General features: G+C 41.4%; 2 protein-coding genes across 5 annotated transcripts; both read left to right on the forward strand.

Moving 5' to 3' along the window:
* Positions 1-562: 562 nt before the first annotated feature.
* sim (single-minded) lies at positions 563-22136 on the forward strand. Of its 4 annotated transcripts, none has more exons than XM_017176334.3 (8): positions 563-804; positions 16546-16740; positions 17813-17982; positions 18381-18482; positions 18639-18830; positions 19102-19301; positions 20088-20194; positions 20266-22136. In XM_017176334.3, exons 2-8 carry the CDS (start codon positions 16566-16568, stop codon positions 21561-21563), a joined length of 2244 nt encoding a protein of 747 aa, XP_017031823.1. In that variant the 5' UTR covers positions 563-804; positions 16546-16565; the 3' UTR covers positions 21564-22136. The 4 variants fall into 4 exon arrangements, with proteins under 4 accessions (XP_017031823.1, XP_070143167.1, XP_017031815.1 ...); XM_070287066.1 differs by lacking the exon at positions 563-804 and adding an exon at positions 5231-5442; XM_017176326.3 differs by lacking the exon at positions 563-804 and adding an exon at positions 16419-16470 and having other exon boundaries at positions 18663-18830; positions 20266-22135.
* A 766-nt stretch (positions 22137-22902) lies between these two features.
* Positions 22903-24509, forward strand: Sec13 (secretory 13). Its single transcript, XM_017176347.2, has 2 exons — positions 22903-23292; positions 23635-24509. Exons 1-2 carry the CDS (start codon positions 23006-23008, stop codon positions 24419-24421), a joined length of 1074 nt encoding a protein of 357 aa, XP_017031836.1. The 5' UTR covers positions 22903-23005; the 3' UTR covers positions 24422-24509.
* Positions 24510-27358: the final 2849 nt, after the last annotated feature.

Here is a 27358-nt window from a genome sequence, read left to right on the forward strand (position 1 = left end):
ACGTCCATCTCGTCTCGATCTGCCAGGAGGAGGAGTGGGAGGTGAGCGTGATGCAGGGGTGGTGCGGCGGCATTGGCGATTCATTCATTAATACACGCACACACCGACGAGCAGCCTAACGGGAAGGCGGCTGGAATGTTGCATGTTCAGCCACCACCGTAGCGACACCAGCAACTTTCCAGTGAAGGGATTGAGAGGGTCAGAGTGTGTGTGCCTCAAACGACTCGGTGTGTGTGTGTGCGATGGGGTGTATCTGTGTGCGAGATGTATGTGTATCCGTGTGAGTGTGCCTGCGCACTCGTCGCGCCTCCACATCACTTGCCGCCGCCGCCGCCGCTGCTGCTGCCCCCAGTTACTGCAGGCTGAGCTCGGTCCATTTGGTAGTCATTCGTTCGCCGCCTGCTCGCTGGTTCAGCTGCGCGTCCACGTCGTCCGTTCGAGATCCTGGATATTTAGCTTGTCGTGCCTAAAAGTTACACAAAAAATAAGAAACAAATGAAAAATAAAAATACAAACAAAAAGTTTAAACGAAAAGAGCAAAAAACAATTGCTAACAAATAGCGAAGCTCGTCAATAATCCCAGTAAACGGGCTCGTAAAAAAAAAAACCTATATTCCGTCAAACATAAAACTCGCTCGGCCGCAGCACATTTAAATTTATTTATTTTAAAATCGATGGCAGCATTCCTCGGTTAAGAAGCGCCTTTATATTTTATTTGCTCGGAGTCGGAGCCCTGCCAATTGGGATTACATCGACGTTCGCCAAGTGCTACATTACCAGCGGCAAAACGGATAGCTGCCCGAGGTGAGTGAGGTGGCGAGATTCCCAAATGGATGACGCGCTCAACCCTTGGAATCCTTCGAAGGAACCTTCCTTCTGCATAAACAAAAATAAGAATAAATAACAACCAGCAAACAAGTGAAATTCAATGCGAATTGTTGTGGGGGCAAAGGCATTTGAAAAACATATGTAAGGGAAACAAAGAACCCATCGCCGTCAGTGCCATCGAGGGCATGTCACCGAGTCTCTGTAATACGACGCCCACAACTCCGACAATGCCGTCGGCGGAGGTTACTTTTTGCGCCGTCGCGTCGTCGTCCCTGGCAAAGAATCAGAGAACTGATTGTTTAGCAACAATAACAATTAAACGAAAATAATAAAACCAAAAAAAAAAAAAGAGGGAAACCATAAACCATAAACGCACCACTGCCGAAAACAAATATTCCGCGGCCCAACCGAAAGACTTTTTATAATTATGAAAAGGAAAATCAGCAAATCGAATTGCACTAAAAGTGTCCCCTCTCTGAGTCCGGGATCCCGGGATCCCAATCCCAGACGCTATGGTCATCAGCCTCGGCTTTCTGCAGAATCCGCTGCCAGTCCCCATTAAGCCAAAGTCAACGAATCTTTTTGGTTTTTGTTTATGGCCTTCTCTTAGGACCGGGGAAAATTAACAGCTTTCGATTCTTGTAATTTGGGTCTCTCTTCAAGTATTTTGGGAAGCTTTTTAGACTGAAATTCTTTGGATTTTTCGATTTACTCAGTATTTGTAAAGTTTTTACTTATAAGGATAATATGCAGAGTGGAGGAACTCTTTCTTAGTTAGCTCGTTTACACAATTTCCATCTCGGTGGAGTATTGTTTTGTTTACAAAGAGAGATGATCACGGTTTTAAACACTTTTTTATTTTCAATTTAAATAAACATAAGGAGATATTCATGAATAACGGGCATAACTACTTTTTTCAATAGAAATAGCCCTAAACGTAATATTCATAAAGTTAAGGTAATAACACATAATGTTTTCCAGACAGAACTAAACATTTTAAGATACTGTTTTAAGGGGTATTTTTTTATGAAATTGACTCCCAAACATTTTCTTTTTTTTATTTTTATATTTAAAGATACATTTTGAATATTATTTTGAATATCAGTTTTTTTTTTTTAACATAAAACTGTTGTTCAAACCTCTTTCTATTGACATTTGCTAAACTTTTAATTCGGAATATTTCTAATTATTTCTTCAATTAGATATTTCTATTGTTCCTATTTGTATTGTAGGATCATTTGTCTTCTTTAACACATAAAATTTTTTGTTGTACCATTATTATTAAGTATTCCCTTTCCAAAATTTTTAAACATGCTTAGAAAAGGAAAGTTTCATCCCGAAAATGTGCTTAAACAATGAAGAAAACGAAGTGAACAACTCTGTCAGGCCGAGTCGTAAAATACACCCAAGTCGGAGTAAAGTCCCCGAGTCTTCCTCCATCCTCCGCTCTCTGTCCCAACTGGATTTGTCGAGACAGTATGCGTTTCAGGTTTAATGTAGAATATGCAAATTGCGCGTAGCTAATTTGCATTTATGGCAAAAATAATAACTAATAATCTGGCAGAGGGAGGAGGGAGGGATGTAAGGGCAAAGCCGAGCTGCAGATGGCTATGGAAATGAATACGGAGATGGACCGATACGGATACGGAGACCAGGCGACAATGACACACGAGATATGTGCGAGAAAATTTACTATAATACTTCCAGGAAGGCAGAAAGAGAGTGCCGACCGAAAGGCGTAAAGCACGGCGTGTAAACAAAACAGCATTCGGCTCGGTTTTGGACACTGGTCGCTGGCCCCGAGAAGTGACCATGACGGGTTGCCACCTCCAGCTCCCCGGGTCTTCGGCTCCTAAGTTCCCCGCCTGCCTCCCAGCTGCAACACCGAAAGGTGTCGCGCGCCAAGCAAATTAGCGTGTGTGTCCAATTTGAAAACGAGCCTCGCAGTCTGCTTCTTCGGCGGGAGGATGTCCTAAAATTCAGGCACACATGTCAGCACTAGCAGAAAAATCGTTCATGGGAAGAAGTTTATTTAAATAACGAATTTAAAGACTTGCAAATATCAATCAAGCTATTACTTTATATGAAACAAACTAAATATGATGCAAAGATTACCTTCTGGATATACATTTTTCTATGTGTAACCCCATCACCATGTGCTTGTCTAGGCTCGGTTCCCTTGTCACGTGAAATCAAATCAGGCATTACAATTTCACGCTCAATCGCCAATGTAATTGAGCCGCACAGCCGTCCCTGTCCTAGTCCCGAGTCCTTAGAGCACTCAAGTGCCTAAGGTTGGTCCAACTGCCGCCACTTCGTCTGCCGCCACAAAATCCAATTGGTTGACATTGCCCGGCCATGAATCCGGGATCGGATAAACGTTTTTCCGGTCGGTTCCCCCCCAGCTTCCGTATAAGTAAAATGGCAGTCAAGCGTGGCTGGCAGCTGGAGCAACAGTTAGTACATTTTCACACCCAAAAACGAAAACGAAAACGAAAACGACAACTATAAACTATTATATTTATGTACACTGTTAAAATATTTTTATAATTTTTACCACCAATTGTTTATGTCTTAATTTATGCGTCAACACGAATTCCTTCAACGTGGCATACATTCTGAGAGGGACAAACAGTCTCGGGGTTTTTGGGATAGTCCTCGCCACATGTCCTGCGCTCATTGTTCGGCTCACGTTCCCGTGTTGATATCGAATTGGTTCGATCTCAGAAGCAACTTTGTTTCCAAGTGAGCAGCAGCAATAGCTGAGATCCTGGATGTACTGTTGTCCTTTCTGCATCGTCTTGCCAGGCCGCTATCGGATAACAGGCCCGCATGCACGGTTCGTTTTCGTCCTCATGTGTCCGTGCATCCTTGGCGCTTCGAAACCTCAGTCGTTTTTTCTTCTTTATGAAAAAAGGGTTTGAGATTTTTGTGCCGAAAATATGGGAATCTCAGTGTCCGATGGGCACATGCATGTGAATATTATGCCATCATCGAACGTCTTAAGATATGCATCTAGACCTGTGGGTTTGACTGACATGCAAGCATGGCAAAGTTGAGGGCTGTCCCTAGACTAAGGGACTATTTACAAATATGTTCAGAGGGAATTGTAAAGAAAGAAGTCCTGAGGAAGGCTATATGAAATTTATATTTAATACAATTTATATCACGTGAAACCTTTTCCAATAAAAGGTTCCCGATCACTTGGCTTTTCTCTAGTTCGCTGGCATTCGTGCGGCGCCACTGGCAAGTGAATCACAACTGCACACAATCTTCTCCAAGAGGGACTACAAATAAGAAGAATATTTAAAATTTTTGCACGTTGTGCGAAGATAATGAAAGATGTTGCAGTTGCAGCCCAGGCACTAGCAACAACACTGCGCTGCAGCTCTGCAGCTGAGGGAGCAAATTGTGCTGCGCGTGCAAGAAATTATGAACGTCATATGCGATTAGCTCATCGACGACGCCAGCCAGCAGCAAAACAAACAAAAAACAAAGCCAAGACAGAAGCCGAAATATTGTAAGACACAAAAAACCAGTGGCAGCTGGAAAAGGCATTATCGGCAGCGGCGACAACAAATCGGCAACACGTGCCAAGTAGCCGGCTGACAAGTGCCAAAAGATACTCGCTCACTATTCGTGATCGATCAATGAATGAATCGCGTAAAGTCCAAAATACGATACGATGACAACGGAATATGACAAATTCTATATTAAGCCTTTCAGGGTATTGTAGAACTCTTTAGAATAAAGGCAACATGACATTTTCTGATAAATTAAAATCATATTGAAAGAGTAAAGTAAAAATCTTCTATAATTTGAATATTATAGATAAACCCACTTTCACTTGAGGTCTTTCAGAACCTTTTAATCTACTAACTCTACTCGCAATCATTTTTATTGTCAAGGTATTTATTCCAACTGGTCGTGAATGGGTCAAGTGCTGATCAAAGCTCTCTTCATGCACATAAGGGGCCAATTCTTGGGCTTGTATAACTTTTATTATAACTGGCGTCGCCCTCCGATTTTTTGACTGAACTCAGCAAAAGTCGCGAAGAAAGTAAAGTCGCTGCGATTCGGGTGAAATGCAACACTTTTTGCCAACGCCGCACAAGTCAGGGTCGCCGCAGCTTCTGTTTGTTTATTTTCACCAGCTTGTGACATTGTCCGCGGCGAAGGCGACATTGGAACCCCAGCCCAGCTCGGCCCAAGCCAGGCCCGGCTCGGCTCGACCCAGCTCAGCAGAAGAGCTGATGCTCTCAATACTGTTCCACCAAATCCAAACGAAAGTGAACTTCGTCGGATCGGAGAACCCGGAGTGCCAGCAGTACTGAGTCGGGCCGAGAAAAGCTGAGCGGAGCGGAGCAGCGGCGACGTCGCTGGCGGTTAGAGCGTTTTAGTTGCGGTCAGCTTAGTGTGGAATCAAGTCGCAGTGCACCCAGTGACCAATTGGTGGTTGTCGTTGCTTCGGTTGCCCCGTCGTTGAGCGCGTTTTATGTGGCTTATTTACGATCTCGTGGACGTCTCGCCGCGTTTCCATCTTGGCCCGCGACTCCAGCCAGCGATGCAGCCTGCACTCCCGGCAGCCGCCCGCTTATGAGATGGATCCAAAAAGTAATAATCAACAACCATCGGGGATAACCAGTGCTGCACATGAAGAAATTTGTATTAATTGTGATTGGTTCTTTTGAAAAGTGACATTAAGAAGGATTGAACATTAAAAAACGCCTTAATGACCAGGTTTTCTTTCTTGTTTGTTCAGACACAAGTAATCAAAATACATCCAAAAAGAAAAAAGTAGCATTTTATATATATAATTCAATATATTTTTCACATAAGAGATCCTTATATAGGAGACTATCGTTTTCCCAAAAACCAAAAAAACTTTAACATTTGATTAACTTATATTTGAATCTCCCAGGATCTTTTTCTTTCCGTGTGTTGCAGCTGCCAAGTGTTTGTTTTTACAGTCTCGGAACTCTTGTTTTTTTTCCTCTGCTGTTTTCCTTGTATTTTTTTTTTGTTTGCAAATGGTAGCCACCGAAAATGATTTGTTTTGTCTGCCCGGTCGGCAGGCCACTCGGTGGAGCGGGCTGGAGGTGGTGTCCCTTTGCTTCTCCTCCGCTATGTTGAAAAGTGCATTGGCAATGGTGTTTGTGAAATATTAAATTACAATTTCAGTTGTAAAGCGTGTCAAAAGTTGTCCCATTTTGTCTTTAGAGAAGGCAAACGATAAATCAAAATTACTCAGTAAAATGAGTGGAAATAAAAAAATCTGAAATAATCAAAACTTAAAGGCTTAAAAAGAAGATGCTTTAAATATATATAAAGAAATTTCTTTATTTTAGTTTTTTTGTTTGAATTCCGATTTTTAAAAATTTGCGTTCAGAAAAGTTAGTGTCCTTTTAAATTTAATTTATTCATAAAAATAAACTTTAAAATAAAATCGTTTTTGAATTAAAGTCTTAACAAATATTTGTATGTCTTGAAAATATTTCTTTAATATATATTTTAAAATAATCTAAATCCGAACATTTTAAAAGTCTTAGACGAAATACTTGAATAAATATTTGTGTCATTATTTTCAGTAGCAAACTAATTTTTTAAAAAACTTGATTTAATTTTTATAAATATATTTTTCCCAAATATTTAAAATTTGTACTTGGGGCTTTTGTAAGAAAGAAGAAACTACATTTTCAAAAATAGTTACAAAACTGGTTTAATATTAATTATAATTAATTCGACCTAAGAATTCTCTTTACGATCCTGGGATTTACACAAGTCGTTGTTATTATATAAGAAGTTATCCATGATTTTTATTTGTTTGCTGGGCTTAATTCACTTTTTTGAGTACAAATTTATGGCCGCCTTTATTTCCTGTTGGACATTTTAAATGTGTAAAGTACATAAAATTTACGCATTTATGGAAGGCATTAAAATTTTACACATTAACCAAAAGGGGAAATACCATTTTACGGGTCATTGAAGACAAAATGAAACAAATATGGCGGCTTTATCCATCACATACAGTTATATTTAAGGCACCAATACAAACGGAAGTGACACAACTGACATTGAATTTTGACAAGCGGAAGAGACAATACCTATGTATGTGTATCTGTATGTAGCCGAGAGCGTATGCGTTGGAAAGCCGCAAAAAAAAAAAGAAATGTGAAAAGAACTCAAAACGATTGCCTGTTAAAAAAAAGGGATACAAAAAAAGAAAGCTCGAATGCCTGAGATTTTCGCTAATGGAGTGTAACAGCCCACACACAGACAGTCTCTCCCACTGACGCACACACACACAAACAGCATCGAAAACAAAATGAAACTCAAATAACAATTATTAAGGCGTTGCCAGACAAGCACACAACAATTATGTGACACTGTGTGTGTGGGCGGAGCGGTGGCGCGATACAAACTCAAACTGAAATACTAACACAAACGTAAACAACCCAGCACACACACACACCGATGCCAGTTCCAGTTTCCAGGGCCGCCTGTCAGCCAATGGGAAAATGTTGTTGCCTGCGCGCCTTTGTGTGTGTGTATTTGTATAACGCCGCTCTTCCGCTCTCGTTGCGCACTGTTGTTGTTTGCCGGAGAGGGTGGCTGTTCTGTGTGAGTGATTGTGCGAGTGTGCGAGTCGGAAAACCAGTTTTTACCCCCACCTCCTCGGGCGGTGCTGTTACACTGAGCAACCGAAACAGAAACAGCCACAAAAGCAGCGCAGCCGTAATGCAACGGTCGGTGAATGAACCAGGCACAGTGGCTTTTTGTCCAAATTTCACAGATTTTTTATCCCTGGAGTTATTTTTATAGGAGATACTGTTGTCTATTTTAACATTTTAATGTTTTTATTCCATTAGAAGCTCTTGACTTGCTAGAGCAAACCTCTAAACTTCAACGTTTAGCACGGATCTTGAGGTTCGGAGTAGGATTCGGTGACAATATGTGTTTCTAAAATAAACAAATAACTAGTTAAACTCATTTGTAGCACTTTAAACAGCAATATCATAGTATCGTCATCAATGTTTTTGACACGTAAAAATATTGAACCTCTTTACAATATTTTTATATGGATATACCTCGAGAATCTAAATATTTATAATAATTTATAAACTGATTTATAGATATCTTTATCTGCAATATCTCCATTTTATGTTTAACTCTTTCAGTGCCAAAAATGAGGTGATTTTTTACATTGTTCGTTCTATTGAAAACCTTAAAATAAAAAGGTTCAGAGTTCAGGTTTATGTAAATCTATTATGAACGACTTATTTTGTCCTCATAAATTTAATAATATTTACAAAATAATTCAACAATTTACACTTTTTAAATGATTTAAAATTAGAAAAAAACAATCCACGGAAATTTATTCTATGATGAGTTAAAAACGTCTGCTTAAAATGATTGACGGGAAGGAGTATAAAATAAGGAATAATGACAGCCATATTTTAAAAATTGTAACCAAATATTGTTTAGCTTCCAGAGGTTTTTTAAAACATAGATATTTCCTATGATTTATGATATACTATATATTCCCTATGATTCCTTTTTATGATGTTATTTAATATCACGCTTATGGCTAAGTGTGCATAGCATTGATGTTAATTTACTTAATTAGTTGTTTAAAAAAAGGGTCTTAGAAATACAAATTCAATCTCTGACAAGCTTTTTCGGGAGTTAAATAGAATCGTTTTTTTTAGACAAGAGACGAATGTCTCAAAAGTATGCAATGATTTAGGGATGCTGTAATCTGCTGTTGGGACTTTCTTTCTTTGCTATATCGTTATTTTGTTCCGGGAAATCTATTTTGGTATATAAATGGGTTCCTTTATTTATTAATGATATGCTTTGCAAGCCCCTTTAGAAAAACAGTTTCTTCCAATCATAATATCGACTTCTCTGTCCCGCTTTCCTTCCACTTAAGTGTCAGCGACCTTTGCCTTGTCTATTTTGGTCTAGTATTCCAAAACAAATGCACCACTGTGCCTCGGTCCTAATGTCTTTCAACAGTTACCTGAAAAATGGGAATGGGCCCCGAGACACCATTTTCTTCGAGCTCTTATTGTTGTTTCCCAAGTGCGTCTGTTTGCTTGTGTGAGTGCCGTGTGCTATGAATTGCTTCCTGTGCTCGTTTCCCGTTTTTCTGGTCTCGTCTAGGATTTGATGCTTTCTGAATTCTTTTGTCTCGTAAAGGTTTTTTTATGAATGCACTTATGTACATACATAACATATGTATGTATGTAAACGACGGATTGCAGGCAGGGTTTGTCTTTGGGGGTGTTTGTTCTGGTTCCTCTTTCTCCTCCAGCATCGGTGAGTGTTTATCTTGGGTGTTCGCATGGATGCTATAACATGTCGGTGATGTGTATGTGTGTGCGTGTTTGACTTCTAGTGAGGAAATCCGCTTAATGCTGTAATTTTGCTGCGCTGTTCAAACGAACACGTCAACTTTGATAGTGTAGCCATTTTGGGGCAAAGCTAATGTGGAATTTCTTGTTTTTTCCAACTGCATATGACTTACCTTGAAATGTCCCTAATGGACTGCATAATGATTTGTGCTACAAAAATTTAATGATTAAATTTCAGAATCAATTCAATTTACAGCTTCTATTGGAATCACTTATTTCCTTTTTAAAATACAAATTAAGAATGGAACCTAAACATAGGAAATCCTAAGTTAACGCAATATTCCAGTTTGCAATTATGTCGATTCGATCGGTTGATTTGGAAATCCAGCCATTATGAACATGTTTTTTTTATTAGTTATTAATTTATTAAGCTGATGATGTTCTTCAAGAATTCTTTATTGGTTAGGAAATTATTCATTCGCTGCGTTGTAAACTTCGGACAAAATTGAAATACAAAAGTAAATTTATAGTTTAAAGTAAACTCGAAATACATATAAACCAAGTGGTTTCATTCCATTTTACCTTTTACCATTTCAACTTCACAATTTTCCTTTATTATAAATTTTATTTTATTCAACACCATTTTCTCATGGCTACAAATCATTCCCAAGTGAATCCTTCCATAATGTGACTTAAGTCCTCACTGAAATTTGAAAATCCACGAGGTTTTAACACCATTTTGGGGAAACCAACTAATTATCCCAGAATTAGAAAGTCTTTAGGGCTGCTCTTCTTGTGGGATTCCATTTGGGGGAGGAAACTTCATAGCCTTCACGTATGATCATCCCCCAAAAATGGGGTGTTGGACTATTTTTGGACAGAAGTGTCAGGCTTTATGGGAAAGTGAAAAGAGCCGTAAATTTCAAGGTGAGTCTGTGGCTGTTACATCCACACTTCCATCTTCGTTCTCTTTATGTTTATGTATTTTTCCGAACAGAGACATTCAAAATGTCCGCCATTGCTTAGCATACACATTTGACTTTCGGAAGGTTGTTATATTTCGTAAATTTAAATTCTAGTTTTTGCTTACTTACAACGGAATTATAGCTGCAATGGAATGTTAATACCTTGTCCATAAATATACATTTCTATATATGTATGTACATATCTGCTGCCGTCGCCTTTGTATGTATGTATGTGCACACCCATAGGTATCTAATGAAACGTGATTTTCCCTAAAACGTGACTTTGTATTGATTTTTCTCCAACCGTTCTCGTACTTTTGTTTCATTTTACACCAAAGCGTAAGACTGAGCCACCGTGTTCGTTGTTGTAGTTGCCCCTGTGTTTGTTGTTTCTTCCGTTCGTCTTTTTGCAGTTTTATTGCATTGAGAAAATGGTATCGTCAACTGTTATGGGAATACGAAACGATTGGCTTCTCAGTAATTTCAATATGCAATTTATATTGTATTTATCAATAACTTGAATTGGTAATTGGACTTGGTTTTTTTTTAAGTTTAAATTCAAAAGTAATAACTGACTTTGAACGAGATATATTTAAACATTGGAAATTCATATTTATATTAATTCTGATCCAAATAAATCAAATCTTCACACACAAAGATCCTGTCCAAAGATAAACATCGGGTTTTTAGTATACACATGTTATATGTTTTTGGCCAAAAATCCTCATTAGCACTGTTTTTGATGGCTGATTAAACCTCAAAAGTTTGCTTGGTTGTTTGTCATGTTTGTCATTGAATTTGTAGTTGGAAATTTTAGGTGCAAAACTTTACTTTGCTTTTAGATTAGGATTTTTCTTAGTCGTGTCTTATTTAAGACATAAATTAAGCAATTTATAACATATTTTCTGATATTTTATGATTATCAGTATTGAATACATTTATAATTTTTGAAATTTATGAATTTTTCCTCAAAATGAGTTATTTTTTCTACTAATCCAATGTATAATTATTTCTGTTATTGTTATAAGAGTATTTGCACTGATTCTATAATACTACACAGCCTTGCGTAATATAAAACAATTAAAGGACACAAATTATAAATTAAAAAAAGCCCATAAATACCTAGTTACCAAACTACTAAACTTCCATACTCTTTTCTGTATTTTGTGGAGCAGAATCAGGCATGTGTAACATGTTTACATGACAGTCCTAGGTTGGTCTATTTGCTAGGTGCCACGTGAATATTTGATCAGTGTCCACCATCAGCACTGGTAGCCGCTGACTGCTGGTGGCTGGTAGCTGTTGGAGTTCCCAAGTCCAACAGTCCGCTGCTGTTTTAGAAATCAAATTCAAATTTATGGCGAACATCACGTACCGACAACGGGCCAACAATGACAACAATGGAACGCGGCTCGGTCAAGTCCTGGCACCTCGCCGAGCTGTAAGTGATAATGGAGGTGTTTGGGTATTTACGCGTAGGTGAGGTCGGATATGTGTGTGCATTGGCAGGGGGAAGGGTTGTTGTTGCTGTTGCTGCTGCTGGTCGGTTGGCTGGCTATCGAAATATGATTATCGATTTGGCTGTGGCCGAGGCCCTTGGAAGCGGCGGATGGTTTTCCACAGGAGGAGAGGCAAGGGTACGTGAAAGCGGCCTGGAACGGGTATTGGCATTATATTGTTCTATGGCCTATGGAGGCCGGGGACCATTTGGCTGCAAGTTTGTATTGTTGATCGATTTTACGTGATATTTCCGAGATTTTCCGTATTTATAGCTTGGCTGCCTTCTGCCATTGTATTGTTGTTGCTCCTGGTACACATTTCGCTGCTGCCGTATTGCCGTATTTGTTGTTCCCCTTGCATTTGTTGGTATTATTGTTTTGTTCTTCTTTTTTTTTTCATTTGAAAGTTTACTTTCGCATTTTGAACGCCTCATCGCTTTGCGTATTTGCTCTGGCTGTTTGCTGCCACCACCGGCCCCTCATGCTCCCAGTTTTCCCCCATTTAATGCCGAGCTGGAAGCTGTGAACGGGGAGCTCTGGCTATGTTTGTTGAACAAATACAAATAAAATACATGCATAATTATTTTTGAAAATATAGTGTAATGAATACTGTGATTATGATGTGTTGGTTGATTATTATTACGATTATGGGTTTGGTCAGACGGATCGAATGTGTTTTATGTTGTTTGCATTCACTTAGTTGCTCCCACATAGCCACGAGTCCTGAGTTCTGCACAGGCGGGTGTTTTACTTTTGTTTCATAAAAACTGCCCGCTAAATAATTGGGGGGATTAATATTAAATAAATGCAGTGAATTCTCATCTTCCATTGCGGTGGAATTCAGGATTAAATTTACAAATCGTTTTTTTACTGTTTGTAGTGGCAAAATGCACCATTATTTGATTAATAATTATTAGTTTATGTGGTTATATTTTCATATGTAAGCTTATGTAAGCATTCAAATTGAATTAAGGGATACGAAGCTTGGAGTTTTGCCTTGCAGGATAGTATAAATGTCAGTCAGAAGTTGCAAAGCAAAATTAAATTATAATATTAAAACGCTTGGGGGTATTTGAATAAATACTAAATTAGCAAAATACCTTTTCCCAAATTTTCAATAATTAAATAAAAAATTAATTAAAAACGCCTCTATATCCTAAAAACCAAGATATTATAGAAAAAGTCATACAAGATTTTAAAACAGGGGAATATTTTATTTAATAGTCTTAAATTGTTATAAAAATCCGACTAAATTTAATCGGAAAATCTTTAAAAATGATTTGTAAACCTAATTTGTTACAATTAAATCATAATTGTTAGCTAGACAACGATTGTTGCTTTAGCAGCCAATTTAATTTCCAGGAAGCCATTGCGATTTCCCTCCAATCTCTTGGCTCCCTAAAAGCAATCCTTGCTTAATTCTTTGCTCATAAACCATTATGCTAATCAATAGGCAGTTCTTTGCATAATTTAAGGGGCCGTAAAAGGGCCAAAAGCGTAGTCTTAACGGCAGCAAAAACAACGACAACTGTGCGCAATTAGCGGATTTGGGCAACCAAAAACAAAGGCAAAGCTGGGTTCTCTCGTTTCTGAGATTGCAGAGCTGGTGCTGCTTCTGGTGGTGTTGTTGTTATGGCCGTCGTTACTTGTTATTGCAGGCAATTAAAAACGTACGCCCAACACCCTCGCACACCCAACACACACCACACACACACAGGGAACACACCCCCCGAATTGTACAAACTTTTGTTTGATAATGTTAAAGTGCCGCGCAAACAAATCAAAAAGCATATTGAAATTGGGTTAATGTACGGAGGCAAGAGTCCGGATCCGGATGCGGATACGGTTGGTCCTGGTGGTGTCCTTAGCCGCTGTTTGCTTTACGGGTTATAATCCGAAAATTAAGCGCGAGCTGAGCATTAAAATTTGCGACCCATTTCGAGGGAGGCTGCCCCTTCAGTGTCGCGACGTCGACTGTTGTTTCAAGATAAAAACTTCATGTGCGTTGGAAAAACACACGGGAAGCGAGGAAAAGGACCACGAGTGTGGGGAGTTGGGTACATAAAGTGCACTAAGCGAAAAAAGGATCAAGGAAAATGTAGGGATTCGACAGGGATAATGTTTTTAAATTAAAAAACGTATTGAAACAAATTTTAATTAATGGTCAAATACATTTCTGACTGAATATGAAGTTATATATTGTCTATATATCAGATTAATAATGAAAAGTAATTAGGCTCACTAGAAAATCATAAAAAATAAAACAGGCTAATTCCTAAATTTGTCTGTATTTTTTTTGCCAATTTAATCTATTTTATGTTAACTATTTTTCTTCGCGTGGTTGATTATTTTTGGCTGAAGCCAACGCAGAGAGAACTCTTATCGTTTTGGCCCTGGCATATGTTACGCACATTTAAAGCGTATGGCGAGTTTTCCGCTTTCCACGGCTTCCCACCTGATAGGCCACCTCCGAAGGTGGCCTGGGAATCTCTGTGCGGTGCCATGTACGTACATATACCTGACTATCAGGAAGTTTCTCACACTTCCAGGACATGTGCTGCTTTTTTGCCGTTTTTCCCCGTCTGGTTATCAATTGGCCGATTGGAAATTCCCGGATCCTTGGGCTCTAGCGTGAGAACCGAGCCGGAAATCGAGTATATACAGTTTTAGCATACCTGTGGCTCGTCGTGGTCCTTATGGGAAAATATGTAGCGGCAGCACTCGCCGCATGAGAGGATCCGACCTGGGATCGGTAGAAGGAAGCACAGCGCCGGACCCGCAACACCCACATTAGCATCGGCCCAGCGTCCAGTCTCTTGTTAATGGCTTTATGGACTCTTCAGTTCCCACTGCTGTCCGCAGCGTGGGAAACTTCCAACCTGCTGTCCCTACGCAGTGCCTTCCTCCGGGTCACTCCCTGCGCTCATCGCTGTAGTTCAAGTTCAGTGTGAAGATTTGTGTTGACTTTATTTTTAAACTTTTACCCATTTGTCTTTATATTTTGCCGTTGTGTTTGCCTGCTACAAGATTAAGGTCAAGTTGGCGGGCGGAGGTAGGGATTTGGTCTGAGATCCGGTTCATTGATTTGCTATTCGAAGCATGAGTTTGAGTTTTATTCACTTTCCGGGAAGAGAGCCATGAGTTGCTCGTGTTTCACTCTCCAGCTCTGGTATGCTAAGTTCCCCTTATCCAGTGGCAATTTGCGAAATGATTCATTTTCAACAATCTATATTTTCTGAAATATGTAAGTCTGGCATTTAGTTCAAACTACTTTCACTGCTCTTTATTTTATTTATAATTTATTATTTTATATTAATAGTTTAATTATAATAATAACCTTTATTATTTTTTTTTATGATAATTTCCATAATGAAAATGAGTGATTTATCATTAAATTCTCCTAGATTCATGTCTATAAGAAACTTTGAAATGTTCATTCCGGAAAAAGCAAATATCTTGAATGATTTTGACCCACTTAGTGTCCATAAACTATCCTATTACAGAATATTTTCCACCACATGCTCAGCCTCAACCCCCACCGGTTAACTCCTGTCCGAGTCATTTATAATAATCGCGGCCTAAATGGAAACGCCTATCCGTTTTTCCCTATTTTTCCTGGTCTTGTTCTTCCTATAGAAAAGGGGACGACCTCACTTCAGACGCGCATGTTGCCACATTTGCGTTGCGGCTTAGCGCGGCATATTCTTTAGGATTATGATCGTTGAGCAAATCTGTTGCTCCTGCGAAAGTGTAGCGGATGCCGGCGATTCCCTCAATCTCTGCCTTTTGACAAATGTTTCATTTTGGGATGCGGCAGAAAAAAATAAAGATTTATGAAATCAGGTCTAAGCTGATCGGACTTTATGCTTACCAATAAAAAATAGCATATTTCTTAGTGAATAGTTTGATAGTATTTCAAGTATTTATTTTAATTAACCACAAAGATTTACTGAATTCCGGAAGTTGAGCATCTAAAGGATAAATTTCTTTCCTGGAAACGCTTTGTCCTGGGAAACACCAACCTTCAATGTGGCCAATTTAAAAGGAAGATATATACATTATAAGCTAAATTTAAACTACGTGACCTATGTCAATAAGCCTGTAATTACGTGCAAATTCCTTGTAGTGCAACAAAGTTCTTTAAACTGGCTAGGGAAAGCGACTCAATGGGAAGCGAGGAGCAGCAGGAGCTCGCATGATTCGGATTTTGGCAAAATGCGCCAAAATCACGTTCGAAAACTATCAATGGCAAGATGCTGACTGTGGGTCATCCGAAATGTATGGTATATAAAGAGAGTCCTAACCTCCTAGCCTCTCCTTCTGTGTGTGTGCGTGTCTGTGTGGGACATCATTTGTGTTTTATGTGCTTATACAGAGACACATAAACGAATAATATATACTGTGTAGATAAAAGTCAACTCCTGTGGTGGGCCAGAGTCAACCTGTTGAATGCAAAAGTCAGGTCGAGTGAGATGGCAGCAACGTTTGCCATTCTCTCTGGAGGATCTGGCCGAATTAGTGGCATTGCGAAAGGTCAATTGCCTTGACAGGTAGAGCTCGGCTCAGCCAATAGCATGTTTTCCTTAGATCAGGTAGGAACAGCGGGATCCTTTGCAGGATCTGCGCTCGGAAACTGTTAAAACTGCTTGGCTGGGAAGGAATAATCTCAGTTGCAAACAGGTGATTGCAGGGATATGACCTACAGCTCACAGGACGACTGTTGAACTAGGATTTTAGAAACGAAACACATAAAAATATAAACTGAAAACATGACCAACCATCGCCGAGTGCGCAAGGATTGTTACGAGAGTAGATTGCATGGTCGGTTCCTAGATATTTTTTAATGACATAGTCCTGGCCCTAGTACTAACTATATATGTTTTTGATCTTTTACAGATATAGCCAAAACGTGTGCCATGAAGGAGAAAAGCAAAAATGCGGCACGCACGCGACGTGAAAAGGAAAACACCGAGTTCTGTGAATTGGCCAAATTACTGCCGCTGCCAGCGGCGATTACTTCGCAACTGGACAAGGCCTCCGTCATCCGGCTGACCACATCGTATTTGAAAATGCGCCAGGTCTTTCCCGACGGTAAGTTCGCACTGCAATTCCGTTCGGAATTTCCCGGATGCTGGCCGGAAAACTCACTTGATTGCCGCTCAATTTGTCGCCGGTCTTGGCTTTTCATCTCTGTCGTGTGAATTACGCCTTGCGGCTATGGCAAATGATGCGGAATGTTTGACAGCCACGCGACCGCCACGCTCATTATAATCCAACCTCGACGTATCCTCGCAGCAGGACATGTCCCTTTTGTTGTTTTTTTTTTTAACTCCTATTTCTGTTGAAGCTTTCAAGTTTAAACGGCAGTGTTTGGCTAAAGCATACGTTTGCGAGGACATCCCGGGGAAAACCACTCAACAATGGGTAGGCAATAAACAGAAGGATATACACAGTGGGCCGGAGAGTGGGCGGTGGGGTAGGAGGTGGCTAAAACATAATGGCGGCTGTTGTTCCACTCAAAAAGCAACGAGCGACGAGAGAGCCGGCTGGAAGTCTCTCTCCCTTCTCTCTCGTGGCCGCTTTCCCCACGTGAGTGTGCGCCGCTGAGATTTTCTGCTGACGAAGAGGGTTTGCTCGAGTGGGTTGGGATGGGTGGTGTGGCTGTCGCTTCCCATTGTTGCGGGCCGTTTTGTGCTTTTCTTTTTCCCCCTTTATTGAAATAATTATTTTAATAATAGGCAACAAACAACGAAGGAAGTGCTGGCTATATACTCATGACAATACATGGACAATACTTGGCAGAGGAAAAGGAAAAGGAAGTGGAAGAGGGAGGCTGTAGCAGAGGCAGTGGAAGTGGAAGTGGAAGTGGGTGGTTACTGCTAGTGGGCTGTGAATGGGCCACCTAAGGCGCTCGATGACTTTAATTGGGAATAATATTTAGACGTCAGCAGTGACAAGTAGGGCGGGCGGACGGTCGTGTGTTTGCTGCTGGTGGGAATTTTGCGAATTAAGGATGCGGATCCGACTCAAAGTCGAAGCCAAGTCAAATCACTATTGTGGGTTAATTTGTGGTGAAATTGTATTATTAAATTCCAATTTGATTTACTGACAATGCAAAGCTTGCTGAAATTTTATATTGAAATAATGAATTCATTTCTTGCAGGTCTTGGAGAAGCCTGGGGCTCATCGCCCGCCATGCAACGCGGCGCTACAATCAAGGAGCTGGGCTCACACCTGCTGCAAACCCTGGACGGCTTCATCTTCGTGGTGGCTCCGGATGGCAAAATCATGTACATCTCGGAAACGGCCTCCGTGCATTTGGGCCTTAGTCAGGTGAGTGCGTCGTCGTCGGTTCTTGTGTCCTGATTTATGCGCATAAATTTCCTACTGCCACCTGCCACGTTGCCTTTTTGTATCACCGCCACTTGCATTTGCAAGTCAATGGTGCGGTTGCAAGACTCCAAGTGTTCAAGAAGCCTCAATAAGGCGATTCATTTACATTTGCCAACTAATTGGCACTCGTTATCAACAAAAGAAAATGTCTGCTTCTTTTTATAATTAATTTACTCATGAAAATAGTATCTTTTTGTAGAAAAATAATAAATATTAAAAGACTTTCTCTTAAAAATTTTCCATTTTAAGGCTAGATGGACTTGGCTATTGAGGCTTATTTAAAGGATATAGCTATATTTTGTCTTTATTATCTAACCATATCATAATTGTTTTACTAGGTCGAGCTGACGGGCAACTCGATATTCGAGTATATACACAACTACGATCAGGACGAGATGAATGCCATTTTGTCGCTGCATCCACACATCAACCAGCATCCAGTGAGTATAGACTATTATAAGACAAAATAAAACAAAAAGAAAAACTGTGGCACATTTTAAATGTTGGCCCTTTTCCTCTTGCTCTCGCTCTCTCTCTCTTTGTCGCTGGACTCTGGTCTCTTTCCCACACACTGTGTCACACTACTCACGCCACAGGCTGCCTTTCTCAACTCCCTACAGCTCGCCCAGACGCACACGCCCATAGGCAGTCCAAATGGCGTTCAGCATCCATCCGCTTACGGCCACGATCGTGGCTCGCACACCATAGAAATCGAGAAGACCTTCTTCCTGCGCATGAAGTGCGTGCTGGCCAAAAGGAATGCCGGCCTCACGACATCCGGTTTTAAGGTAAGACACCTACATTTAAAAATAGGATAACTAATATCGAAATTACCAATTTGGGTATCTTTGCTAAGTGATCTAGACTAACTATAATCCTATGACTTTAAAAGGCTCTTGTTTGATTTTAAACTAGCATTTTCATTTATTTAGAGAAGTTTTTTGCAATTAAGTTTTAGTTTTAAAACATTCAAACTATTTTCATAGCCCTTAGTATTAGTAGAAGTTATTTATTATATATAGTATTTATTTTAAGTACTAATAACTCTTTTTTTTTTAGGTGATACACTGCTCCGGCTATCTGAAGGCTCGAATCTATCCCGATTGTGGGGACGGTCAGGGCAGCCTTATTCAGAATCTTGGCCTGGTCGCCGTCGGACACTCGCTGCCTTCATCTGCCATCACAGAAATCAAGCTGCACCAGAATATGTTCATGTTCCGGGCCAAGCTGGACATGAAGCTCATATTTTTTGATGCACGGTAAGTGGAGTTTTACGAAATTCATTTTAAATATTTATGAAAATAGATGACCATCTTAAAAAGTTTAAAGGAAAGCAGAAAGGAAGGATTGTTGAAGCTTACAAAAATGTTACAATAAGGGAACCAGAGTTTTTCTAACTTGTATCAGAAATACCCTCCAAGAATCCCCTTCCTATTTGTCGTACATCCGACACTAGGCAAATATTTAAAAGGGCCGCCGAATTCCTTTTTTACACCACGATAAAAAAAAACACCAGCAACCGCCCCCAAAAAGATAATGCTTTCAAAGTACTTAAAACAAAAAAGAGAATGAAGAAAAGAATATGAAAAAAGGAAATGTAAGCAAGACGGTGCGACATGACTAAAAGGAAAACAAATCATTTCCCTCTTGAGCTTGATTTTCTTTTGTCTGTGCTTTGTGTGTGTGTGTGTGTGTGCGAGGGTGTCGAAGGGAAAAGGACTCGGTACGGACCAAAAAACCAGCCCACTTTGTCTGACATTATTGTCACTCAATTACCCTTATGATGCTATAGCCTATAGCCGTCCCACTCTGGCGCCCTTCGCGCCGAACAACCCCAAAAGTATTAGGGAAAGCAGCCCCATTGCGCCGTTTTTTGTTGTTTCTGCATAATTGAATTGGCGTTGACAAAAGTGAACCCGGCCAAATAAAATAAAACAAACCAAAACCAATAGCGAGGGCAACACCAATGACCACTCACTGTTTGCATAGCAAAAAACTGGTGTCCTTACTCATCTCACTCATGCCGATTGTTTATTTGCTTACAGTGTATCGCAGCTAACCGGATATGAGCCACAGGACCTCATCGAGAAGACACTGTATCAGTACATCCACGCCGCGGACATCATGGCCATGCGCTGCTCCCATCAAATCCGTAAGAACATTTTACCAATTAAAACTTAACACTTCGAGTCTAACCTGCTCCTTTTTCCATTTCCTCTTCAGTGCTGTACAAAGGACAAGTTACCACCAAATACTATCGCTTCCTGACCAAGGGCGGAGGCTGGGTGTGGGTGCAGTCGTATGCCACCTTGGTGCACAACTCGCGGTCCTCCCGTGAGGTGTTCATCGTGAGCGTCAACTATGTGCTGAGCGAACGAGAGGTGAAAGACTTGGTGCTGAACGAGATTCAGACCGGAGTGGTCAAGCGGGAGCCCATTTCGCCGGCGGCCCAAGCGGCGGCAGCTGCGGCGGCACAGGCCCAGGCGGCCCAAGCGGCAGCGGCGGCGGCGGCACAGGCGGTTCCCCAGCAGCAGCCAGCAGTTGTGGTGGTTGTGGGGCAGCAGCAGCAGTCACAGTGCGCGGTGGGCACTGGCGGCCAGGGAGTGGGTCCGGGAACGCCCGTTAGCCTGGCCCTAAGTGCCAGTCCCAAACTGGATCCCTACTTTGAGCCAGAGCTGCCGTTACAGCCGCCCAATGCCGTCACTCCCGTGCCCTCGGCGACCAACAATAGCAGTAATAATAATAACAATGGCGCCTGGCACCACCACCAGCTACAGCAGCAATCCGCCAGCATGGATCACGACAGCCTGAGCTACACCCAGCTCTATCCGCCGCTCAATGACCTTGTGGTCAGCTCGACCAGCAGTGTGGGCGGCGGCACTGCCTCCAGTGCAGGCGGCGGCTCCAGCGCCTCGGCCTCGTCCTCGGGTGTCTACTCCACGGAAATGCAATATCCGGACACCACCACGGGCAACCTGTACTACAACAATAATAATCACTATTACTACGACTACGATGCCACAGTGGATGTTGCTACCTCGATGATACGCCCCTTCTCGGCCAACTCGAATAGTTGCTCCAGCAGCTCGGAGAGCGAGCGGCAGCTGTCCACCGGAAATGCCTCGATTGTGAATGGCACCTCGCCGTCGCAGACGACCTACAGCGATCTGAGCCACACATTCGAGCTGAGCTACTTTTCGGACAATAGTTCGCAGCAGCATCAGCAGCAGCAGCAGCAACAGCAGCAGCAGCAGCAACAACAGCAGCAGCATCTGATGGAGCAACAGCATCTGCACCAACAGCAGCGATTGCAGACGCATCAGCAGCAATACCAGCAGCAACAGTATGCCATGCCGCATCAGCAACAGCAGCAGCAGCAGCAGAGGGTGGTCAGTGATTTTGCAGAGAGCTTTAAGAGTGTTAATGCCGCTGCTGCGGCGGCGGCGGTGGTGGCCACGCCCCATTACACCAGCGTAATTGTGGAGCCGCAGCACTACATACCCAACGATTTTGTACATTAGCAGCAGCCTGCTTTTGTTGTTGTTACTGTTGTTGTTGTTGTTTCTAAAACAATCGAGCAAGCCAGCAAACGCGTCGACTGCCCCGCCCCGCCCTTCCGCCGGACACCCCTCGAGTCGGCGAGTTCCAAATGTAATATGTGGCTGAGCCAACAAATCTGCAGCTCTATCTTTCTGTTTCGCGGTTTTTCTTATTTATTAAAAAGTTTTCCCTCTCTGCTTACGATACCGGCAGAAAATTGATCGAAAAACGGAAATATCCTTGTTAACAAAACGCAGCGAGCAAATACAAATTCTATGATAGATCTTAGCCCTAAGAATTAACTGTAAAATGTTCATAAAAAACTAACTTTAATTCAATTGCACATACTTATATTTAAAGCCTATACATAATTATACACATGATCCCCAGATCGTGAATGCATATACGATCTATAACTATGTCTATGTATATACAAAAAATGCAAATGATTTGTAAATAGTGAAGCTCCACTATGCAGAATATGATCTTCATAAGTCAAGTAAATAATTGTAAATGTAACATTAACTATTATCGCAAATTTTTCTAATTTGAATAAATAAATTATTATGTGGGTGAACAATAATCAATAGAGTCTAATTTTATTCGAGGCGCCTTGGGCTGGCTAATGGTAATATAATTTTTTAAACTTCGGGAAGCCGAAGGCTTTACCATATACCTTGAATTTTGCAATTAGATCATTCGATCGGAGTGTTTCCACTCCGATCACATCTAAGCAATGAAAACAATTATTTTGTATTCGTTGTTAGTTTATAGGGGATTAATAATACATCAGTTTAAAATATTATATTTCTTTGCTCTAGTTTTAAACTAAAACTTACTGCCTACAATTAGTTTTTTAATTATTAGTTTGTGAAAAAAGTCGTACTGATAAGTCGTTTAATAAATTAATTAATTATGCATTCTAAAAATTAAGTCAAACTAAATGTAAATATTAAAAATTAATATTATATCTTAAATATCTTAAATATTTTGTTGTTCCTAAACTTGCAACAAAGGATAATTGCTCTGATTGTAGCAGAAAACCAAGAGAGTAAGCCAAATTAAATCAATTGAACTAATTTTTCAAAAATTTCAAGTATTTTCTCTTCACAGATTTGCTCAAACTTGGAGAATAAGACTCTCTGAACTTGAAGAAAAGATAAACTAATTTTTATTTTTGGTTTTTTAAATCTACGTTTTATTTTCCCAGTGTAAAGTAAGCAGTTCGACCCTAGGCACCCTATGTCTTCGTCTTTTATAACAGTCTGGCAGCCTTGAGACCTAATACTCGATAGCTCAAATATTCGATATATCGATACTATCGTGTCAACCCAGCTCTAGTTCCACGTCAAGCGCCGGAAAAAAAACACGACTTGCATTTATTTAATTTATCTGGCGACTGGACTAGCGAATTTGTAGCAAAATGGTGAGCCTGCTGCAGGAAATCGACACCGAGCATGAGGACATGGTCCATCACGCTGCCCTGGACTTCTACGGCCTGCTGCTGGCCACCTGCTCCTCGGACGGCAGCGTCCGGATCTTCCACTCGCGCAAGAACAACAAGGCGCTGGCGGAGCTCAAAGGCCACCAGGGACCAGTGTGGCAGGTGGCATGGGCCCATCCCAAGTTCGGCAACATCCTGGCCTCATGCTCCTACGACCGCAAGGTGATCGTCTGGAAGTCCACAACGCCCCGGGATTGGACCAAGCTGTGAGTAAATGCACGCACACAACAACAGCCTCGCCCACACAGACGGGCTGGGTTGCAACGACTGCTGGATACCCACTACTTCGATGCTTAGAGTATTCATGAAATTTCCCAATCTAGAAAATTGCTTCGATAGATTTCACCAACTCTGAACTTTTATATCAGTATTTAGTTCTTTTATTGACACAACTTTCCATGTTTATCAGCTAAGCATACTCTGGCAAAGGGTACGACAAACACTCACCCACACTTGCATAAACAGACAGATGTCGGACATATGTATATTCTAGCTGTTATCATTCAATGGCTGCCACACATCTAATCTTTGCGCTTGCCACATTTCAGCTACGAATACAGCAACCACGACTCTTCGGTGAACTCTGTGGATTTCGGGCCATCTGAATACGGCTTGGTGCTGGCCTGCGCCAGTTCGGATGGCTCCATTTCGGTGCTCACCTGCAACACAGACTACGGTGTGTGGGACGCCAAGAAGATTCCAAATGCTCATACCATTGGTGTCAATGCCATTTCCTGGTGCCCGGCCCAAGCTCCGGATCCGGCATTCGACCAGCGCGTCACCACGCGCTCGACGGCCGTCAAGCGTCTGGTGAGCGGTGGATGCGATAACCTGGTGAAGATCTGGCGCGAAGAGAACGATCGCTGGGTGGAGGAGCAGCGCCTGGAGGCCCATTCCGATTGGGTGCGCGATGTGGCCTGGGCACCATCGATCGGTCTGCATAGGTCGCAGATCGCCACAGCCTCCCAGGATCGTCACGTGATCGTGTGGAGCAGCAACGCAGATCTGACACAGTGGACTTCGAGTGTGCTGCACACATTCGACGATGCTGTGTGGAGCGTCTCCTGGTCTACTACCGGAAACATTCTGGCGGTCACTGGGGGCGATAACAATGTCACGCTGTGGAAAGAGAACACCGAGGGCCAATGGATACGCATCAACTACGAGTCTGGAACTGCCATCCAGTCTAAGCAGTCGTCACACCATCCCCATTCCCACTCCCAGCAACAGACACAACAGCAACAGTCGCATCAGCAGCAGGCGCCTTCCCATCCGGGCCCCTCTTCTGACTCGGAACACAGCTCGAACCTCTCCAACTCACAGCTCTCCAACTGAGAGAGAGTGTATGTATTTCAAGCGCAAGTCGTGGTCAAATGTTATCTTACAAATACCTATAAAATATACAATGTAATGTTCCCCTATAGTTTGTTTTACTATGTTTTTATGATGCTTTCGATGCGTTATGCTTTTTAGAAAGCTTTTAAAAGGTTAATTAAAAGGCAAGATAATTTTTTAAACAGCAATTAAAATTTGTAAATGTCGAAAGTATTATAATAATTATAATAAAACTTCGTTTAATATTAAGCTGCGTTTTCAGCAGTGATTTGCAATTCTAGAAAGGATTTGATTGGCTCACTCTAATTTCTTATAATTAGCATTACGCAGGCTTAGAGTTCGAGAGTTCGAGGGCCCTAATGTACTACGCTTTGTAATTAATACGTCTGCTTGAAGGAAAAGTAATCACGGACTCCTTGCGAAATTGCATAGAATTAACCTCCTTTTATGGTACATTGACTTGCGTCTACGTTTAAGTCGCTCTGATAATTAGTCATAGATTAGGCGTAGTTCCATGCTTCGGAGCCCTAGTGGAGGTGCGAAAATTGAAAATCCATGAAAGCAATCGGTCCAACCACAAAGAAGTGCCTAGTGTTTAGACGTGGTAAGTAATTTTTCATTCATGAGAACGGAAGTTACCCATTTCGGGTAAATTCGGGACACGTGCCGCGATAAAACGCGAAACAAACAAATAAACATTTAGCTGGAGCTAATGCCCAAAATGGAAGGTGGAACTACTAGGTGGCACTGCACTGCATGTTGAAGCTCCTTAAACGGATTATCTCGCTTCACACGGTTTTCAGAAGTTTTTCATTTCGAAGCACTTGACTGCCTGCCCGAGGAGTGCATGTAGCTGCCAGGATTATTTATCGATTAGATAATATAAGATTATACTAAACTTACTTTATTCAAGACCAACTTTCAAGTCTTTGTTTTCAGGTATTAAATTTTGGTAGAAATTTACAACAGCCTTGCATTGTTTCTATACCCTGGCAGGGTATACACTTCTTATTATTTTAATTATAAAATAATAGTAAGGTTCCTTGGCAAACACACAATATTGCGATATGGCCCTGTAAATCATTTTAATTACGGACTTCTTTTTCCCCAACTGACTCATTAATAATTTAAAAAAAACCCAATAATTTAAAAACCCAAGTCGAATGGCTTCTTTATGGCAGTGAGGCGAAAGGTCAGGCATTTACTCCGAGATTTGCCGTAATGACAAACAATTGAAGTTTGCATGTCCGGCAGGGAAATCGTAGCGGGACCCAACGCCGCCCAAGCAAATCCGGGTCCGGTAAAATTGCATTTTAATAATACAACAAGTGAAAACGCGATTAAATTCAGGCAGTTTTTAATTTGAATTCCAATTAAGGAATGTCACTCAAGCCGTCTGGGCCGGACTCCCAAGACAGGTTCACTGCTCTTGAGGAGCACAAAAACGTATTAGAATAATTAAGTGAGGTACATTTGAATTCCTATGGTTTCCCTATGACTTTTTGCTGGTGTCCCAGGGATGCGGTGCAGAAACCCCAACTGTCCCGGCCCCCGGCAAAAGTGTGAGCACTCCAAGTAATTGTGGGTCAGTTCGGGAGGTGCAATATTTGGATACGAGAGCCCGAACGAGGCCCGGCCGACCACTTTGGTGATGTCATGGATTGCGTGCAGCGGAGCCGTCATCAATGGTCGAGGACTCGGCTTGGGTAATTTGGTTGAAGAAGTTTTTGGCGCTTTTGGGCCACCATAAGAAATGGTCGTAACCCATAATCAGTGCGGTTTAATCGTGTTCCACCCGCGGGAAGTCAGAGCCGCTCCGACTCCTTCAAGCCCTTCTCCAGCGGTGAAGGCATCTCTCCCTGTACTGACCACATTGCTCCGCTGGCCTGCATTGATTTTTTTTCGTACGAGTACACTCCATTCCTGGGCTTTCGGGTTTTATGGTTCCTTCTACTAGAACTTTCACTTTTTGATGTGCGTAAATTTGCATATTTGTCGGGCACTGTACCACCCCTTTGATGACCCCTTCCCAACAGAGCTGTGGGTGAGTAATGAATAACGTCCGACGACGATGACGCCGCCACTAATGAGTTTTTGGCTTTCGCCTTTAGATAGGTCATTGGAATCGTCATGTTTTATCAAAATTAAATGGGAATCTGAAGTTTTTTCGGGTTATTTATATACTCTATAGGCAACTTAGGTTGTTCACTGCCAGGTGTACGGTGGTGGTTGGGTAATGCCATCTCGTTCTCGACGTGCTACTTGTTAGGGCGACAAGTTAATAGCTCCATAAACAGGGTTTTATGTGCTCTGGGCTGTTCATATGCATTTAGACAGCTTCGTTCTGCCGCTGAGTCGTTATTTTGTAATTATTGGATGCAATCATATAAGGTATTCCTTGACGAATAAAGTCTGAGCAAATGGGTTTGTCATATTTTCAGTATTGTATATTTAAAGTAAAGAATACCTGGTTTGCATTGCGTTCAAAAATGAATTGTGGTATACTAGTTCCAATTGTAAACTTAATAACCTTGCTAAGAACTCAGTTATAGTGTTTGCTCAGTGTGCAATTATATATATTTTTAAATAAATACCTTATTGCCTTATTTCCCTTGTTAATCCCGTATATTTTTTACTACCTAAATCGTACACTAGTTTAATTATAATCCCCCCTAAGGACTTGTGGGCTTAGGCCATGACGTCTTAACCTAACCACGCATGAGTTATTATAATAAGTTCGTGAGCTTTAGCATTTCGCAGTTATTTTTATGTTTTCAGTCGCTCGGAGTTGTTTTGAGAGCGGCCAACATGACATGCGAAATGGGCTGTTTGTTCTTGGGGGGCAGACCTCACTGCGTATACGTAACGGGCAGCGGTCCGAGTCAAAGTCAGAGGCGAAGGCGAAGGCAGACCGAAAAATGTCCCCTAAAAGTGTCG

Source organism: Drosophila kikkawai, chromosome 3R, assembly GCF_030179895.1.
Source record: "Drosophila kikkawai strain 14028-0561.14 chromosome 3R, DkikHiC1v2, whole genome shotgun sequence".
Taxonomy (NCBI): domain Eukaryota; kingdom Metazoa; phylum Arthropoda; class Insecta; order Diptera; family Drosophilidae; genus Drosophila; species Drosophila kikkawai.

Bases quoted from the DNA above. Each gene is read 5' to 3' on its own strand.
- Sec13 (XM_017176347.2), top strand. From the start codon at position 23,006: ATGGTGAGCCTGCTGCAGGAAATCGACACCGAGCATGAGGACATGGTC. The intron at 23,293-23,634 runs GTGAGTAAATGC...GCCACATTTCAG, and splicing joins CCCCGGGATTGGACCAAGCT to CTACGAATACAGCAACCACG.
- sim (XM_017176326.3), top strand. From the start codon at position 16,419: ATGACCAACCATCGCCGAGTGCGCAAGGATTGTTACGAGAGTAGATTG. The intron at 17,983-18,380 runs GTGAGTGCGTCG...TTGTTTTACTAG, and splicing joins TGCATTTGGGCCTTAGTCAG to GTCGAGCTGACGGGCAACTC. The intron at 18,831-19,101 runs GTAAGACACCTA...TTTTTTTTTTAG, and splicing joins TCACGACATCCGGTTTTAAG to GTGATACACTGCTCCGGCTA.